Below are 17,013 nucleotides of genomic sequence, written 5' to 3' on the forward strand. Positions count from 1 at the left end.
AAACACTTACTTTAAAGCTCACATTTAAAATGCACTACATTTTTATCCTTACACTCTTAGAAAAGATATGCTATCTAGAACCTTAAAGGGTACCTCGGCTGACCCCACAGGAGAACCCTTTTTTTCTACCTGGAACCAAAACGTTCCCCATAGGAAAACCCTTTTGGATTCCAGTTCGAAACCTCTGTAGAAAAGGTTCTACACGGAACTAAAAAGTGTTCTCTTATGGGGACAGCCAAAGAACCCCTTTGGAACCCTTTTTTTCTAAGAGTGTAGTTGGTGCTGGAAAACCAAAGATGTGTAGCCCTCATCTAATTACTAGCTACTATAAACTAAAGACAGAATATGATGTAATGTAGATTGACGCAACACTCATTGGTATGCACTGTCACAGAGGACTGATTGGCTGTCTGTTCCCTGTGAGCTGTTGTACCTTCAAGCAGTAGTAGCCAATGATACAGCAGAAAGAGATGAGGGTGTGAGCGATGGACAGGAAGCTGAGAGAGGGCTCCATGTAACCAGTGCTCTCCTCCAGGACAAACTGCATACTGCCTGAGGTGTTGTCATTGACCAAGGGGACTTCTTCATCCAGGTCCCCTGAGCTGTCGTGTAACACTGCCACCTTCTCCTCTTCCTCACTTACAGAAGATGATGACACCTGGGACACAGTAACAATTAGACAGTTAAGGACAGTGAGACAGTTATTCAATTTCACAGACCAGCCGAAAATGTCAATTTAAATATTTGCACTGGCAGTCACACAATAACTCACCTTGTAGAAAAGGAGAATGAAGTTGATAGAGAAAGCAACAAACAAAGCCAGCATCCGCATGTTGTAGAAATTCCTCGCAAAGTAATTCTGAGAAATGAGATATGGTCAAATTCAGAGGAGGGAGAAAATACTTGTGTGTGTCTGTTTGTGTGTGTATCTGTGTCTGTGTGTGTGTATATATCTGTGTGATAGAAACTCTCTAACCAACAGTCTCTTCTGGTGAGAGGTTATCATTTCCCAGAAGGCTGATTCCTTAGGCTCTGTCTCCTCAGGTTTGCTGGAGCATATCCTAACTCTCCGTTTAGCCTTTGCCTCCTTCTTCTCAGAATCTTCCCTTCTGCAAAGTCAGTTTTAAACTTCAGCTCAAAGTCAACCTAAACTGTTTCATATTTATTTGTTTCCATCCTGTGATGGAAACAAATTATGCTAACACAACAAAATATTCAGTAATTTTCTTAGTTTCAATTTGCCTGAAGTTATTCTGAGGCTGGATTACAATCAGAATGTAATCAGGTCTTTAAAGGTGAATTTGAAAAATACTCACTCTGCTTTCTCCAACTCAGACTCTTTGTCTTCTCCTTCTTTACTATCTCCTTCTCTGGCACCTTCAACCTGAAGCCATTAATAGGATATGCATTAAACATGACCCAAGAGTACATTACTAACCTCGATCACACAATAGTGTTTGGACAAACTGCCAACAGGTTTCGACCTAAACTGAGCAAAATGTTGAAGGGAAAGATTTTATGGAATAAATACAGCATGGTTCTACGGCACCAACAAACAAAGCATGCCATAACTAGCTCACAAAGGACAAGTCACAAAAATCTGCAATAATACCTGTTGTTTCCCATTGGGCTCAGCAGGGGATTGTTGGCCAGTGGTTGTGTTGAACAGGTCAGTCAGACTGGCTGTTAAGTCATGAGTCATTAGTCTGTATTGACCTCCTTCTCTCCTCACTCGCAGACCGAAAATGTCTGACAGGACATTGGTGTCACTGGAGGAAACTGTTGACTGGCCTAGCCCCCTCAGCTCGTCCCGGGAGGACCTTGTGATGTATCTCCTCTCCCTGTAACCCCCTGACCCCCCTGTAACCTCATCGAGTGTGGGGTCAAGGATGCCTCCAAAAAGGTCGAACACCCTTATCTTCTTGGCCCCCTCTATGAGTCCTCCATTTACAAAAACAATATACAGTACATATAAGAAGAAGCGAACTACAGAACAGACAAAGTGGACCAGACCCATGATCATGGCCTGGAAGAAGGAAGCAAATACCATGACTAAATCTCTCAGAGTTGTCTTCTTAATATGCTTCTTCAGGTCTTTCACAGAGAGCATAGACATCAGCATCATCAAGCCATAGGGTAGAGCGAAGACGATGAGCCAAATTGTAGACATGGAGAAAAATCCCATTTTGGATCTTTCCAACTCCTCCTCGTCATTCTTCCCCCTGTCTTTTATTTCTTCTTCTTCAGCCTCTTTGCCTGCGGTCCTCTCCCCAGTGTCTGTCCCTGATATCTGGGCAGCCAGCTGCATCTCAAATATGGTGTCTTCGCAGAAGTTGACAAACATCTCCATCTTCTCTTTCCCATCGCCCTCATTGACCACGTCAAATATGAACTGTCTCTTGGACTCTTTGACCTGAGGCTTCTCCCACTGCGTGCGGCTGGACTCGCTGATCTCAAAGTAGACCCTCTCGATGCGCTTGCCACTGCCAAGGATCTCAATACGGCCCAGGTAGGGCTGGAAGTAGCTCAGAACACACTCTGCAAGCTGCAGAAAGGTACCAAGACGTGAATCGTGAGGCATGTGCTCAGACAGGTTTGTTAGGAGAACAGCAATGTTGAAGCCAATGTCTTTGGCTGGCTCGTGGAAGCGATCCACGAAGGCCTCATAATCCAGGAGCTCGCTTTCATCCGTCTCCGTGCAGGAGAGGAGGAACTGGGTCTCGGATTGAGAGTAGCGCTTGTAGGCCTCCATGGCCTTCTGGAAGTCCTTTTTGGAGATGCGACCTTCGCCGTCGTGATCATACTCTTTGAATGCGTCAGAGGATGTCAGGTCTTTGAGTTTGAGGAACATGTCGAAGAACTTTAGGATCATCTCAACATTGCTAGATGATTCCACCAACATGTCCACCATCTGCTTGCCAATTGTTCCATTTATCACATTACCTAGAGAGGAAAGTGAGATGAGTTCACAAGTTTAGCTTTGTCTATTGCAATTCACAAATATATTCACCATGTAAACAACTCAACTAGTTTGAATCTTACCTTCTAACATGGACAACAACATAACAACCATGTCCTTTTGCAAATCCATCAATTCTTTCAGAAGTTCAATTTGGCTAGAATCCTATAAATGACAAAACACCAAAACAAACCATGTAACAACTAGTTTGATTAAGTGTAAAACCTAAACAAAGAAACGGCCCATTGGGAAAAAGGGAAAGCTTGTTAAGCTCTACACGCATTCTTTACTTGACCCTGGTCCTCCACCTCTTGGGTTCTACACTACACTGACCTGAGACAGCTTCATCTGCATGTGAGCAAAGACATGGAGAAATCCCACCACTGCATCCCATAGGCGACTGTGGGCCAGACTCTGCTGGTTACCAGTACACGGCCCCTGGAGAGGATAGTAATACAATGAGCCAGTTAGCTTCCCAGCTGGGTAAACTGTCAATAGCCAGAACTGAGACAAACACACACAAATAACAACATTCACAACCTTTAAATACATGAAATACCATTTGAAATGGGTTATCCTCTCAGTGGAGAAAATGACACCCATCCCACTGGGCAGAGATGTCAATTCAACGTCTATTCCACATTGGTTCAACGTAATTTCCTTGAAATGACGTCGAAAACAATGTTGATTCAACAGTGATGAATCAGCACCTAGGACTCAACCAACCTGGATGTACTCTGTGAGAGAGTTGAAGACCTGTTTGGCCACATTGATGGCCTTGGAGAAGTTACGTTGCCCATGTTCGTCAATCACATCCTTCCCAGAGTAATACCAGTAGAAATCACTTATCGACTCCTGGAGACATATTAGTAGGAAGGAGATTCAAATCATGATAGTACCAAAATATTTAAAAGGCTTGTAAATTATATTGAATCAGGTTACAGGCCAAATCAATCAAAATGTATCATACAGATAATGTCTCGTAGATCAAATTGTTAACCTGCACTCTGAGAAGGTAGTCCACAGTGGATATAATGATGTTCACAGTCGTGTTGTTTCCTGTTTGTGTTCTCAAATAATTCTGAAAATCTATGGGACAATTTGCAATCGTAATCAGTTTTTAACAGTCCAATAACACACCTCTGCCATAACACACAGAGAGAAGTGCACTTTGGTTAAAACGGTTAAGGATGAGCACCTGAGTTGTGTCCTTCACAGAGGAGCTGTAGGAAGCGAAAAAGATCACAGGTCAACTTCTCGTCAGGCATAACCTTCTCCCTGAGAGAGAGAGAGCGAGGGAGCGAGAGAGAAAGAAAATAGATATGTACAGAATGACAGGTCATGAGTACGTATCAGAGCCAAGATTCTTTACATTCAATCTTAATTCACTTCAGCAGTCAGATCTTAGCGGTCAGTGGATTTTTCATTTCCATAATGTACCTGAGCTCTCCTCAATGACCATCCCTAATCCTTCGGCTTTGTTCTGCCTCTCAAACGCATTCAAATCCAGCACACTGAGTCAGAAAAGACAACAAAAGACGTAAAGAGGATGAAAGCAGTCCCTGCATGTGAGTCCTGTCATGTTCACAAAGTATAGCCTCTGTGACAGGTGATATTGAGGATTATGTTACCATGTACACAGGGCCAGCCATAGCCTTTTGTGGGTCCCACACCTTCCGGCAAAACATTTTAGTGGCCACCCAACATTTTATGCTAATTTGCATCAGTTCTACACATTTTGCCATGGGGCGGAGAGAACATTTTGCAATTTTGCCCAGGGGCCACCTGGAGGTCAGGGCCCCTGGGCATGTGCACTGCGTGCCCGGTCAGTTTTCGGCCTTGATTACTACAAATTTAGATAAGACTAACAACCAATCAAATAAAAAAATTGTTAGTTGACATGGCTAATTGAGTGACTGTCATTGGCTGACATAAGAGAAAAACCTACGATATTCATACAGTATCAGTCAAATGTTTGGACACACCTACTCATTCAGGGGTTAATCTTTATTTTTACTATTTTCTATATTGTAGAATAATAGTGAAGACATCAAAACTATGAAATAACACATGGAATAATGTAGTAACCAACAAAAAGTGTTAAACGAATCTAAATATATTTTATGTTTGAGGTTCTTCAAAGTAGCCACCCTTTTCCTTGATGACAGCTTTGCACACTCTTGGCACCTACATGTACATATTACCTCAATTACCTCGACACCGGTGCCACCGCACATTGACATTGACTCTGTACCGGTACCCCCTGTACATAGCCCCGCTATTGTTATTTACTGCTGCTCTTTAATTATTTGTTATTCTTATCTCACAATTTGTTTGGTATTTTCTTGAAACTGCATTGTTGTTTAAAAGGGCTTGTAAGTAAGCATTTCACTGTATTCAACGCATGTGACAAATAAAATTTGATTTGATTAATGTGCATTGCTCGTGCTTCTTGGCCCATGCAAGTCTCTTCCTCTTATTGGTGTCCTTTAGTAGTGGTTTCTTTGTAGAAATTCCGACATGAAGGCTCTCCTCTCAACAGAGGATGTTGAGATGTGTCTGTTACTTGAACACTGTGAAGCATTTCTTTGGGCTGCAATTTCTGAGGCTGGTAACTCTAATGAACTTATACTCTGCTGCAGAGGTAACTCTGGGTCTTCCATTCCTGTGGCTGTCCTCATGAGAGCCAAACTCATTATTGTCCTTGATGGTTTTTGTGACTGAACTTGAAGAAACATTCAAAGCTCTTGAAATGTTCCGTATTGACTGACCTTCATGTCTTAAAGTAATGATGGACTGTCGTTTCTCTTTTCATATTTGAGCTGTTCTTACCATAATATAGACTTGTCACAATACAACTGATTGGCTCAAACACATCAAGAAGTAAAGAAATTTCACAAATTAACTTTTAAGAAAGCAAGCCTGTTAATTGAAATGCATTCCAGGTGCCTACCTCATGAAGCTGGATAAGAGAATGCCAAGAGTGTGCAAAGCTTTCATCAAGGCAAAGGGTGGCTATTTGAAGAATATCAAACATAAAATATATGTTTTATTTGTTTAACACTTTTTTGGTTACTACATGATTTCATGTGTTATTTAATAGTTTTGATGTCTTCACTATTATTCTACAGTATAGAAAATTGTAAAAACAACAAAAACTCTTGAATGAATAGGCGTTCTAAAACTTTTGACCAGTAGTATATACAGTTGAAGTCGGAAGTTTACATACACCTTAGCCAAATACATTTAATCGCAGTTTTCACAATTCCTGACATTTAATCCTAGTAAGAATTCCTTGTCTTAGGTCAGTTAGGAACACCACTTGATTTTAAGAATGTGAAATGTCAGAATAATAGGAGAGAATGATTTATTTCAGCTTTTATGTCATTCACCCCATTCCAGTGGGTCAGAAGTTTACATATACTCAATTAGTATTTGGTAGCATTGCCTTTGAATTGTTTAACTTGGTTCAAATGTTTCAGGTAGCCTTCCACAAGCTTCCCACAATAAGTTGGGTGAATTCTGACTCATTCCTCCTGACAGAGCTGATGTAACTGAGTCAGGTTTATAGGCCTCCTTGCTCGCACACACTTTTTCAGTTCTGCACACACATTTTCTATAGGATTGAGGTCAGGGCTTTGTGATGGCCATTCCAATACCTTGACTTTGTTGTCCTTAAGCCATTTTGCCACAACTTTGGAAGTATGCTTGGGGTCATTGTCCATTTGGAAGACCCATTTGCGATCAAGCTTCCTGACTGATGTCTTGAGATGTTGCTTCAATATATCCACATCATTACCCAAACTCATGATGCCATCTGTATTGTGAAGTGCACCAGTCCCTCCTGCAGCAAAGCACCACAACATGATGCTGCCACCTCCGTGCTTCACGGTTGCAATGGTGTTCTTCGGCTTTCAAGCTTCCCCCTTTTTCCTTCAAACATAACAATGGTCATTATGGCCAAACAGTTCTATTTTTGTTTCATCAGACTAGGGGAAGTTTTTCCAAAAAGTACGATCTTTGTCCCCATGTGCAGTTGCAAACCGTAGCCTGGCTTTTTTATGGTCGTTTTGGAGCAGTGGCTTCTTTCTTGCTGAGCAGCCTTTCAGGTTATGTCGATATAGTATTCGTTGTACTGTGGATATAGATACTTTTGTACCCGTTTCCTCCAGCATCTTACAAGGTCCTTTGCTGTTGTTCTGGGATTGAGTTGCACTTTTCGCACCAAAAGTTCATCTTTAGGAGACAGAACGCATCTCCTTCCTGAACAGTATGATGGCTTCGTGGTCCCATGGTGTTTATACTTGCATACTCTTGTTTGTACAGATGAACATGGTACCTTCAGGAGTTTGGAAATTGCTCCCAAGGATGAACCATTTACCATTTTTTTCTGAGGTCTTGGCTGATTTCTTTTGATTTTCCCATTATGTCAAGCAAAGAGGCACTTAGTTTGAAGGGAGGCCTTGAAATACATCCACAGGTACACCTCAAATGATGTCAATTAGCCTATCAGAAGCTTCTAAAGCCATGACATCATTTTCTGGAATTTTCCAAGCTGTTTAAAGGCACAGTCAACTTAGTGCATGTAAACTTCTGACCCACTGGAACTGTGATACAGTGAATTATAAGTGAAATAATCTGTCTGTAAACAATTGTTGGAAAAATTATTTGTGTCATGCACAAAGTAGATGTCGTAACCAACTTGCCAAAACTATAGTTTGTTGACAAGAAATTTGTGGAGTGGTTGAAAAACTAGTTTTAATGACTCCAACCTAAGTGTGTGTAAACTTTCGACTTCAACAGCTTAGGTCACTTATGCCTGGAGCCGGCCCCATATGTACCCACCTACAAGACTGCATGAGTCCTGCCACACTCTGGAAGAAACCCACATCCCTCTTCTCTTTCAGGTAATCCAACATTTTCTGTGAAACAAAACATCAAACAATTAGCTGAATATAGGATGAGACAATATTGCATGACAAAGAGAAAAGGATATTCCTCTTGTTGAGAATATCATCATGATGTTGTATGTAACAGCCATGTAACTTGCAGTACAGATGCAGGATCTTAATTTGATCACCCTGTTGCAGGATAACTGTCCTGCAATGCTGGAAATGTAAAACTTGTAGTGTATTTGGGTTTCTGAAGTCTGTAATTTCCATTGAGAAATTTCTGACTAGATTTTCCCTTACGAAAAATGTATCAACCCCTACAAAAATGGCCATTAATTATAGTCCACATAATAATTCATATTTCTTATTGCTGCAGGATTATTTTCCTGCTGTTGCAAAAAAAGTAACAAATATAGTTTATTCTTAGCCTGAACGGTGTTTACCTGAACCAGCATTCAGAACAAAGTGTCCTCATCTGTAGCTAAAATCAGTAATTAATTATGTTATCAAAGGCTAACCGTACCTGCTGAACAGTGGTATTTCCTCCATTCAGAATAGAAATACCAAGCTTCAGAGTGGAGGCCACCATGGACCCCATGTCACCTTTGTGAAATAAATAATTAAATCAACTCAATGCCACAAAGTGCAACAATCACAAGCTATTTTTTAATTGACTTTCAATCTTTAAAAATTACTGTATTTTGGATTGTAGGTAACTTTGAATACTTTAGTGATATCTAAAAAGCCACATTCAAAAACAGTTGGTACTCTGGTTACCTTTACTAGCACTGATAGTCTGGAGGACCATCTGAGCAGCTCCACGGTCATGCAGCCTGGCCTGCTGATACAACAGCTTCTGTTTCTCCATCTCCTTCTCCTGATAATCCATAGATCCATCCAACAAAATAATCAAATCAATCTGATGTCAGTCAGTTAATAACTATTGGACTGAATAATCAATTTGCAAACAAAGCAACAGACCACTCAATAAACTAATTATCAGCTCATTAATAAACCAATACAATCGTATTATCAATTGTATTTCCATCATGAGATTGTATTGAAAGGCGGAATTGAGCCACTTACTTCAAAGCTTTTCACCTCCTCATCCTCTTCACCACGGCAACTCTGGGGAGATTTGATTGGCCAGAAAGATGGATTGAGCAGAAGTTGAGAATCTCAGATGAACAGTGATGAATAAGAACATTCCCAAGTATAGAAATACACACTGCTACCGTATCCTCTGTCTTACCTTTGCCATTATGGCAGCATAGGACATGTAAAGACTGTCATCGCCAAGCTTACTGTGGACATGGGAAGTGGCAGAGAAATGTCAGCGCAGGCAAGGCTAATTGCTTTAGAATTTGAATAAACATTTCAATTAACTTTCCTTTGTAACTGAGGATAGGAAAAGATAATGACTCATTGCACAGCCGATAAAACTAAACTATGGTGCTCCGAATAAAAAATGGATAAGGCAAATGTTTCTAATTCAATAAAACTAGGAAGTTTAATAATCTGATGTTTATTTTTTATTTACTCCCTTTTTCTCCCCAATTTTGTGATATCCAATTGCGATCCAATTAAGATCTTTTCTCATCGCTGCAACTCCCCAACGGGCTCAGGAGAGGCGAAGGTCAAGTCATGCATCCTCCGAAACATGACACGCGCTTCTTAACACCTGCTCGCTTAATCCAGAAGCCAGCCGCACCAATGTGTCGGAGGAAACACACCCTCAGGTGCCTGGCCCACAACAAGGAGTCGCTAGAGCTTGATGAGCCAAGTAAAGCCCCCCCAGCAAAAACCTCCCCTAACACGGACGACACTGGGCCAATTGTGCGCCGCCCTATGGGACTCCCAGTCACGGCCAATTGTGACACTGCCTGGGATTGAACCCGTGTCTGTAGTGATGTTTCATTCACTGCGATGCAGTGTCTTAGACTGCTGCCCCACTTGGGAGGCCCAATATTCTGATGTTTTACCTCTGATTGTCCTTAATACAGGAATAACACTGGAGTGTGCACACACACACACACACACACACACACACACACACACACACACACACACACACACACACACACACACACACACACACACACACACACACACACACACACACACACACACACACACACACACACACACACACACACACACACACACACACACACCTCCTCTCGGTCAGAGCACTCCGACTGAACAGTGTGATGAGCTGCAGGAGCGGATCAATCTGTTTGTCATCGTCCTCTCCATCCCCTTCCTCCTCTCTCTCAGAACGCTCCTGCTTTCCAGCTCTCTGCAACGTAACACACCACTAATCAAATATAATGTGCGGGGGGTACAGGTTTGTCGAGGTCATTTGTACATGTAGGTAGCAGTAAAGTGGCTATGCGTAGATAATAAACAGCAGTGTAAAAACAAAGGGGAGGGTGTCAATGCAAATAGTCCGAGTGGCCATTTGATTAATTGTTCAGCAGTCTCATGGCTTTGAGGTAGAAGCTGTTAAGGAGCCTTTTGGCTCAACACCCACTCTGTACATGTGCGTCACACTGACCGTCTATCTACAGTATAGGCGCCCATGGCTGACCCCCCCTCAGACCCAATGTCATATACATCAATTCAGTCACTCATCCCTTAAGCCAATGAGTTCCACCGTAATGCTGGCATGATTTAGGACTTCTATCCTCTTTTGTACATAGTGTGCTGGAGATACAGACTTCTGGGTTGTAGCAGATTCTGTATACTTTGGTAACAATCATTAGTGTGTGTGATTGACGGGAACCTAGAGCGGTGTTTGTGAGACAAGGGATGATCCCTTGACAAAAACGTCTGTAGAGTCCAAATGGTTTGAGCTACAGACTATTAAAAGCTACTTTACCTATGAAAAGCTGAGACTCTTAAAAACACAATGGCACAAGCTACACAAGAGTTAGAAGGTAAGGGGTTCCTCTGCATAGAAGATAAAAGGAAATCCCAGGACATAGTGTCTATAATACTGTAATAAGCTCACATATAGTGCCTTCAGAAAGTATTCAGACCACTTGACTAATTGCACAATTTATTGTATTACAGCCTGAATTTAAAATGTATTAAATTGTGATTTTGGACAACTACACACAATACCCCATAATGTCAAAGTGAAATTATGTTTTTAGAAATGTTTATAAATGAATAAAAAATGAATAGCTGAAATGTCTTGAGTCAATAAGTATTCATCCCCTTTGTTATGGCAAGCTTAAATAAGTGAAGGAGTAAAATGAGCTTAACAAGTCATATAATAAGTTGCATGGACTCACTCTGAGCAATAGTGTATAACATGATTTTTGAATGACTACCTAATTTCTGTACACCACACATACAATTATCTGTAAGGCCCCTCAGTCGAGCAGTGAATTTCAAACACAGATTCAACCACAAAGACCAGGGAGTTTTTCCAATGCTTCGCAAAGAAGGGAATCTATTGGTAGATGGGTAAAAAAACTGACATTGAATATCTCTTTGAGCATGAAGTTATTAATTACACTTTGGATGGTGTGTCAATACACCCAGTCACTACAAAGAGAGGCGTCCTTCCTAACTCAGTTGCCAGAGAGGAAGGAAACTTAGGGATTTCACCATGAGCCCAATGACTTTAAATGGTTACAGAATTGTGGGAAAGAAATTAACTTTATATCCTGAATACAAAGCATTGTGTTTGGGACAAATCCAACACAACACCTCACTGAGTACAGTACCACTCTTCATATTTTCTAGCATGGGGAATCATGTTATTTACATTTACATTTACATTTACATTTAAGTCATTTAGCAGACGCTCTTATCCAGAGCGACTTACAAATTGGTGCATTCACCTTATGACATCCAGTGGAACAACCACTTTACAATAGTGCATCATGAGAAGGATTACTTTATCCTATCCTAGGTATTCCTTAAAGAGGTGGGGTTTCAGGTGTCTCCGGAAGGTGGTGATTGACTCCGCTGTCCTGGCGTCGTGAGGGAGTTTGTTCCACCATTGGGGAGCCAGAGCAGCGAACAGTTTTGACTGAGCTGAGCGGGAACTGTACTTCCTCAGTGGTAGGGAGGCGAGCAGGCCAGAGGTGGATGAACGCAGTGCCCTTATTTGGGTGTAGGGCCTGATCAGAGCCTGGAGGTACTGAGGTGCCGTTCCCTCACAGCTCCGTAGGCAAGCACCATGGTCTTGTAGCGGATGCGAGCTTCAACTGGAAGCCAGTGGAGAGAGCGGAGGAGCGGGTGACGTGAGAGAACTTGGGAAGGTTTAGACGGGCTGCGGCGTTCTGGATGAGTTGTAGGGGTTTAATGGCACAGGCAGGGAGCCCAGCCAACAGCGAGTTGCAGTAATCCAGACGGGAGATGACAAGTGCCTGGATTAATGTGAGGCAGGGTCTAAACTTGCGGATGTTGTAGAGCATGAACCTACAGGAACGGGCCACCGCCTTGATATTAGTTGAGAACGACAGTTTGTTGTCCAGGATCACGCCAAGGTTCTTAGCGCTCTGGGAGGAGGACACAATGGAGTTGTCAACCGTGATGGCGAGATCATGGAAAGTCCTTCCCCGGGAGGAAGAGCAGCTCCGTTTGCCAGTTCAGCTTGAATCCGTCATCCACACTGATATGTCTGCCAGACATGCAGAGATGCGGTGGCCACCTGGTCATCAGAAGGGGGAAAGGAGAAGATTAATTGTGTGTCGTCTGCATAGCAATGATAGGAGAGACCATGTGAGGTTATGACAGAAGTGACTTGGTGTATAGCGAGAATAGGAAGGGCCTAGAACAGAGCCCTGGGGACACCAGTGGTGAGAGCGCGTGGTGAGGAGACAGATTCTCGCCACGCCACCTGGTAGGAGCGACCTGTCAGGTAGGACGCAATAGCGTGGGCCGCGCGGAGATGCCCAACTCGGAGAGGGTGGAGAGGAGGATCTGATGGTTCACAGTATCGAAGGCAGCCGATAGGTCTAGAAGGATGAGAGCAGAGGAGAAATAGCGGTGCGGAGCGCTCCGTGATACAGAGAAGAGCAGTCTCAGTTGAATGACTAGTCTTGAAACCTGACTGATTTGGATCAAGAAGGTCATTCTGAGAGAGATAGCGGGAGAGCTGACCAAGGACGGCACGTTCAAGAGTTTTGGAGAGAAAAGAAAGAAGGGATACTGGTCTGTAGTTGTTGACATCGGAGGGATCGAGTGTAGGTTTTTTCAGAAGGGGTGCAACACTCGCTCTCTTGAAGACGGAAGGGACGTAGCCAGCGGTTAAGTTGATGAGCGAGGTGAGGTAAGGGAGAAGGTCTCCGGAAATGGTCTGGAGAAGAGAGGAGGGGATAGGGTTTTATTACAAGACGCGAGATTTCATCTGGAGAGAGAGGGGAGAAAGAGGTCAGAGCACAGGGTAGGGCAGTGTGAGCAGAACCAGCGGTGTTGTTTGACTTAGCAAACGAGGATCGGATGTCGTCGATCTTCTTTTCAAAATGGTTGACGAAGTCATCTGCAGAGAGGGAGGAGGGGGGAGGGGGAGGAGGATTCAGGAGGGAGGAGAATGTGGCAAAGAGCTTCCTAGGGTTAGAGGCAGATGCTTGGAATTTAGAGTGGTAGAAAGTGGCTTTAGCAGCAGAGACAGAGGAGGAAAATGTAGAGAGGAGGGAGTGAAAGGATGCCAGGTCCGCAGGGAGGCGAGTTTTCCTCCATTTCCGCTCGGCCTTCCGGAGCCCTGTTCTGTGAGCTGCATTGAGTTCAAGCCACGGAGCGGGAGGGGAGGACCGACGGCCTGGAAGATAGGGGACATAGAGAGTCAAAGGATGCAGAAAGGGAGGAGAGGAGGGTTGAGGAGGCAGAATCAGGAGATAGGTTGGAGAAGGTTTGAGCAGAGGGAAGAGATGATAGGATGGAAGAGGAGAGAGTAGCGGGGGAGAGAGAGCGAAGGTTGGGACGGCGCGATACCATCCGAGTAGGGGCAGTGTGGGAAGTGTTGGATGAGAGCGAGAGGGAAAAGGATACAAATCGGAGACTTGGAGGGGAGTTGCAATGAGGTTAGTGGAAGAACAGCATCTAGTAAAGATGAGGTCGAGCGTATTGCCTGCCTTGTGAGTAGGGGGGGAAGGTGAGAGGGTGAGGTCAAAAGAGGAGAGGAGTGGAAAGAAGGAGGCAGAGAGGAATGAGTCAAAGGTAGACGTGGGGAGGTTAAAGTCGCCCAGAACTGTGAGAGGTGAGCCGTCCTCAGGAAAGGAGCTTATCAAGGCATCAAGCTCATTGATGAACTCTCCGAGGGGACCTGGAGGGCGATAAATGATAAGGATGTTAAGCTTGAAAGGGCTGGTAACTGTGACAGCATGAAATTCAAAGGATGTTCAAATGTTATGGCTATGCTTGTCATCGGTAAGGCCTAGGGAGTTTATATGGATAAAAATAAATGGAATAAATCCTAGATTACCTGGTTCAGTCTGCTTTCCAACAGACGCTGGGATACAAATTCACCTTTCAGCAGGACAATAACCATTTTGTCAATATGGGGTATTGTGTGTGAGAATGTTTTATTTAATCCAATTTGAATTCCGGCTGTAACACATCAAAATGTGGAATAAGCCAAGGGGTATGAATACTTTCTGAAGGCACTGTAGTTGCTGTCACAAATGCCAAACAGTTATCCCTGAATAGTTGGATATTAATTTCCCACTGAGTAAACCATGGCTGTACTTACAGCATTAATATAAATTCATTTTTTATTAGCTTTTTGCTTTGGTGGACCTTTAAACTTATGAATGCAACTGTTAATGTCAAATTGTTTTGTGCTCTGGTTGTCCTGAAAATAAAATGGTAAAACACTTTATTGTGAGGCTAAATATAAGGGCTGGACATGCAGATAAATGAAAGTCAGATTTTTGCTGCGGTCTTGGGACTGATAGGGTTAACACCCTTTTTAGCACTCTATTTAGTTGTTAAGCCCACTGAGTGCCGGAAGTATCTGGGAATTGAGCTTTGCCATGTTATTTCTCCCAATCCTACTTCCATGGAGAAAAACAAAGTTCTAATTGAACCCAGAGTAACAATGCCCTCACAGAAAAACTATATGATTTCAGATGTTGAAAATCACATGTTTTTTACGTAAGGGTGACAACCCAAATAATAGAGTCCTCACAAATAATCACTAGGTAAAACTCCATGGCAAATGTGTCCAATCAAACAATGAATGAAGTAGTAATCAAACACCAGAAAACTAATAACATGAAAGAATGGATAGCTATAATAAGACCGTGTGAAAGAGTCGTACAAAGATGAAGTAATGAGTTGAATTAAACTTTCACACTGTTGCCGGTTGAGAATGCTCACACTGACACTTACAGCCAAATCGTCAACCAACTTTTCTTCAAAGGAGTGATCCTCAGCATATATCCAGGACTTGTCATAGCCCTGTAGAAAGAGGTTGACAGCCCGGTGCCTATAGAGGAGGTAAGTGAAGCAGGGGAGAGAGGGAGAATCGAGACACAGGAAGGAATAGCGTATAGGAATGAGTTGTGATTAGACTCATGAGTTCAAGGCTTCTTATTTAATCTAACTCAGGCTCCTTTTGCATTGGACAGATGGTGGAGAATTGTCTTGGGGCTGCTAGCTTATATGTTAATCTTGTATGTAAATCTAGAAGTTATATCACTGTACAAACCCACAAGCCTTTTACTATGCTAACATTGCTGTGTTCATATAACCTGCCTGACAGGGGTATGATTATATGGACTTCCCACTGAGAACACCACGCCATTTCAACATGGATAATTGGGTAATATTTGGTTGATCATTGAGATTACAATCTATATTCACCCACTCAAGAAGACAGCCAAAATGTTGTTGAATTTATAATGTGTTATCACTATGCTTTCAACCATCTTAAAGCACAACAAAATTCCAATGGAAAACAATGTCAGATTTTTGGTTTAGTTGTCACCCAAATGTCTTTCCCTAGACGGAATTCTTACTGGTTGGTAGGTGATCAAATACTTGCAATAAACATGCAATAAAATGCAAATTAATTACTTAAAAATCATACAATGTGATTTTCTGGATTTTTGTTTTAGATTCTGTCTCTCACAGTTTAAGTGTACCTATGTGAAAAATGACAGACCTCTAAATTCTTTGTAAGTAGGAAAACCTTCAAAATCTCCCCACTGTACATCTCTTAATGTTGATATTTGGTTGCATTGTCAACCAAACACAATTCAATATCACTTTTCATTATTACAATTTAATATTACTTGTAATAATTGATATGCTGGAATCACATCAAGAATAGGACAAAATCAAATCAAACCTTAAACATATTTTAAATAATGTTTGATTTGATTTAGTCCTATTGTTTAGCTTAGATTTCTGGTTGAGATGGAGATGTGAATCCAACATATCAATTATTAATTTGCAGACAAACTGAATTTAAAGCCAGACTAAGTCAGTGGCACAGATGGAACTATCCAAGCAGAATATACTGTACATCTTCTTCAAATGTTGATATTTGGTTGCGTTGACAACCAAACACAATTCAACATCACAAAATATCATTCCATTTGAAATCAACCAGAGCTTGAAACACTATGCCTATTATATTGTCTATTTTTAGTTGAATTATGGGTTGAATTGAAACAATAGCTGTTGATTACTTTGCAGATGCTATATACTGTAGGCATAAATAGAATCATTGATGATATTTGAGTGATAAAGTCTGGTCACATTTGATTGCCTCTGCTAAATCTACTCTTTGGAATGACTTTGATAACAACAATGAATCTATTTAGTTCTTAAGTGGAGATCTCTTTACAATCATTCTCGCGATAGCACATTGGTAATAGCCAGTGACAAACATCATAGCTAAACTGGACTTGGTTAAAACTCTGGACGGGGGACCAAAAGGTAGCTGTAAATCAATTATCCAGTAGGTGTACGTACTGTCCAGCCCCCAAAAAATTCTGATAGTGGATATAACATTGAAGATCTGACATATTTTCTAAAGGGTTTGTCTATATTGAAATTTGGTTACCAGGATGACGATCTTGTGGTTGAAATTTCATCATCAAAACAACAGTTGAGGGTTGATTACTTTTACAAATCAAATGCATTTTACATAGTTTCCACATCACAATACATTGACAAATTACGCTGAAACAATGC

General features: G+C 42.0%; 1 protein-coding gene across 3 annotated transcripts in view; it reads right to left on the minus strand.

The window, feature by feature from the left end:
* Positions 1-17,013, minus strand: part of LOC124041207 (ryanodine receptor 2-like) — an 83,123-nt gene that overhangs the window by 14,256 nt on the left and 51,854 nt on the right. For all 3 annotated transcript variants that reach the window (XM_046358511.1, XM_046358512.1, XM_046358510.1), the window contains exons 74-91: positions 15,202-15,298; positions 10,026-10,150; positions 9,104-9,155; positions 8,938-8,979; positions 8,629-8,728; positions 8,375-8,454; positions 7,805-7,881; positions 4,400-4,473; positions 4,158-4,238; positions 3,960-4,048; positions 3,686-3,814; positions 3,293-3,397; positions 3,043-3,124; positions 1,613-2,943; positions 1,317-1,384; positions 977-1,109; positions 773-859; positions 434-658 (exon numbers count right to left, since the gene is read on the minus strand). In XM_046358511.1, coding sequence (XP_046214467.1) covers positions 434-658; positions 773-859; positions 977-1,109; positions 1,317-1,384; positions 1,613-2,943; positions 3,043-3,124; positions 3,293-3,397; positions 3,686-3,814; positions 3,960-4,048; positions 4,158-4,238; positions 4,400-4,473; positions 7,805-7,881; positions 8,375-8,454; positions 8,629-8,728; positions 8,938-8,979; positions 9,104-9,155; positions 10,026-10,150; positions 15,202-15,298 — 2,977 coding nt within the window. The remainder of the gene's footprint in view (positions 1-433; positions 659-772; positions 860-976; positions 1,110-1,316; positions 1,385-1,612; positions 2,944-3,042; positions 3,125-3,292; positions 3,398-3,685; positions 3,815-3,959; positions 4,049-4,157; positions 4,239-4,399; positions 4,474-7,804; positions 7,882-8,374; positions 8,455-8,628; positions 8,729-8,937; positions 8,980-9,103; positions 9,156-10,025; positions 10,151-15,201; positions 15,299-17,013) is intronic.

The sequence above is a fragment of the Oncorhynchus gorbuscha genome, linkage group LG08, assembly GCF_021184085.1.
Source record: "Oncorhynchus gorbuscha isolate QuinsamMale2020 ecotype Even-year linkage group LG08, OgorEven_v1.0, whole genome shotgun sequence".
Lineage (NCBI taxonomy): Eukaryota > Metazoa > Chordata > Actinopteri > Salmoniformes > Salmonidae > Oncorhynchus > Oncorhynchus gorbuscha.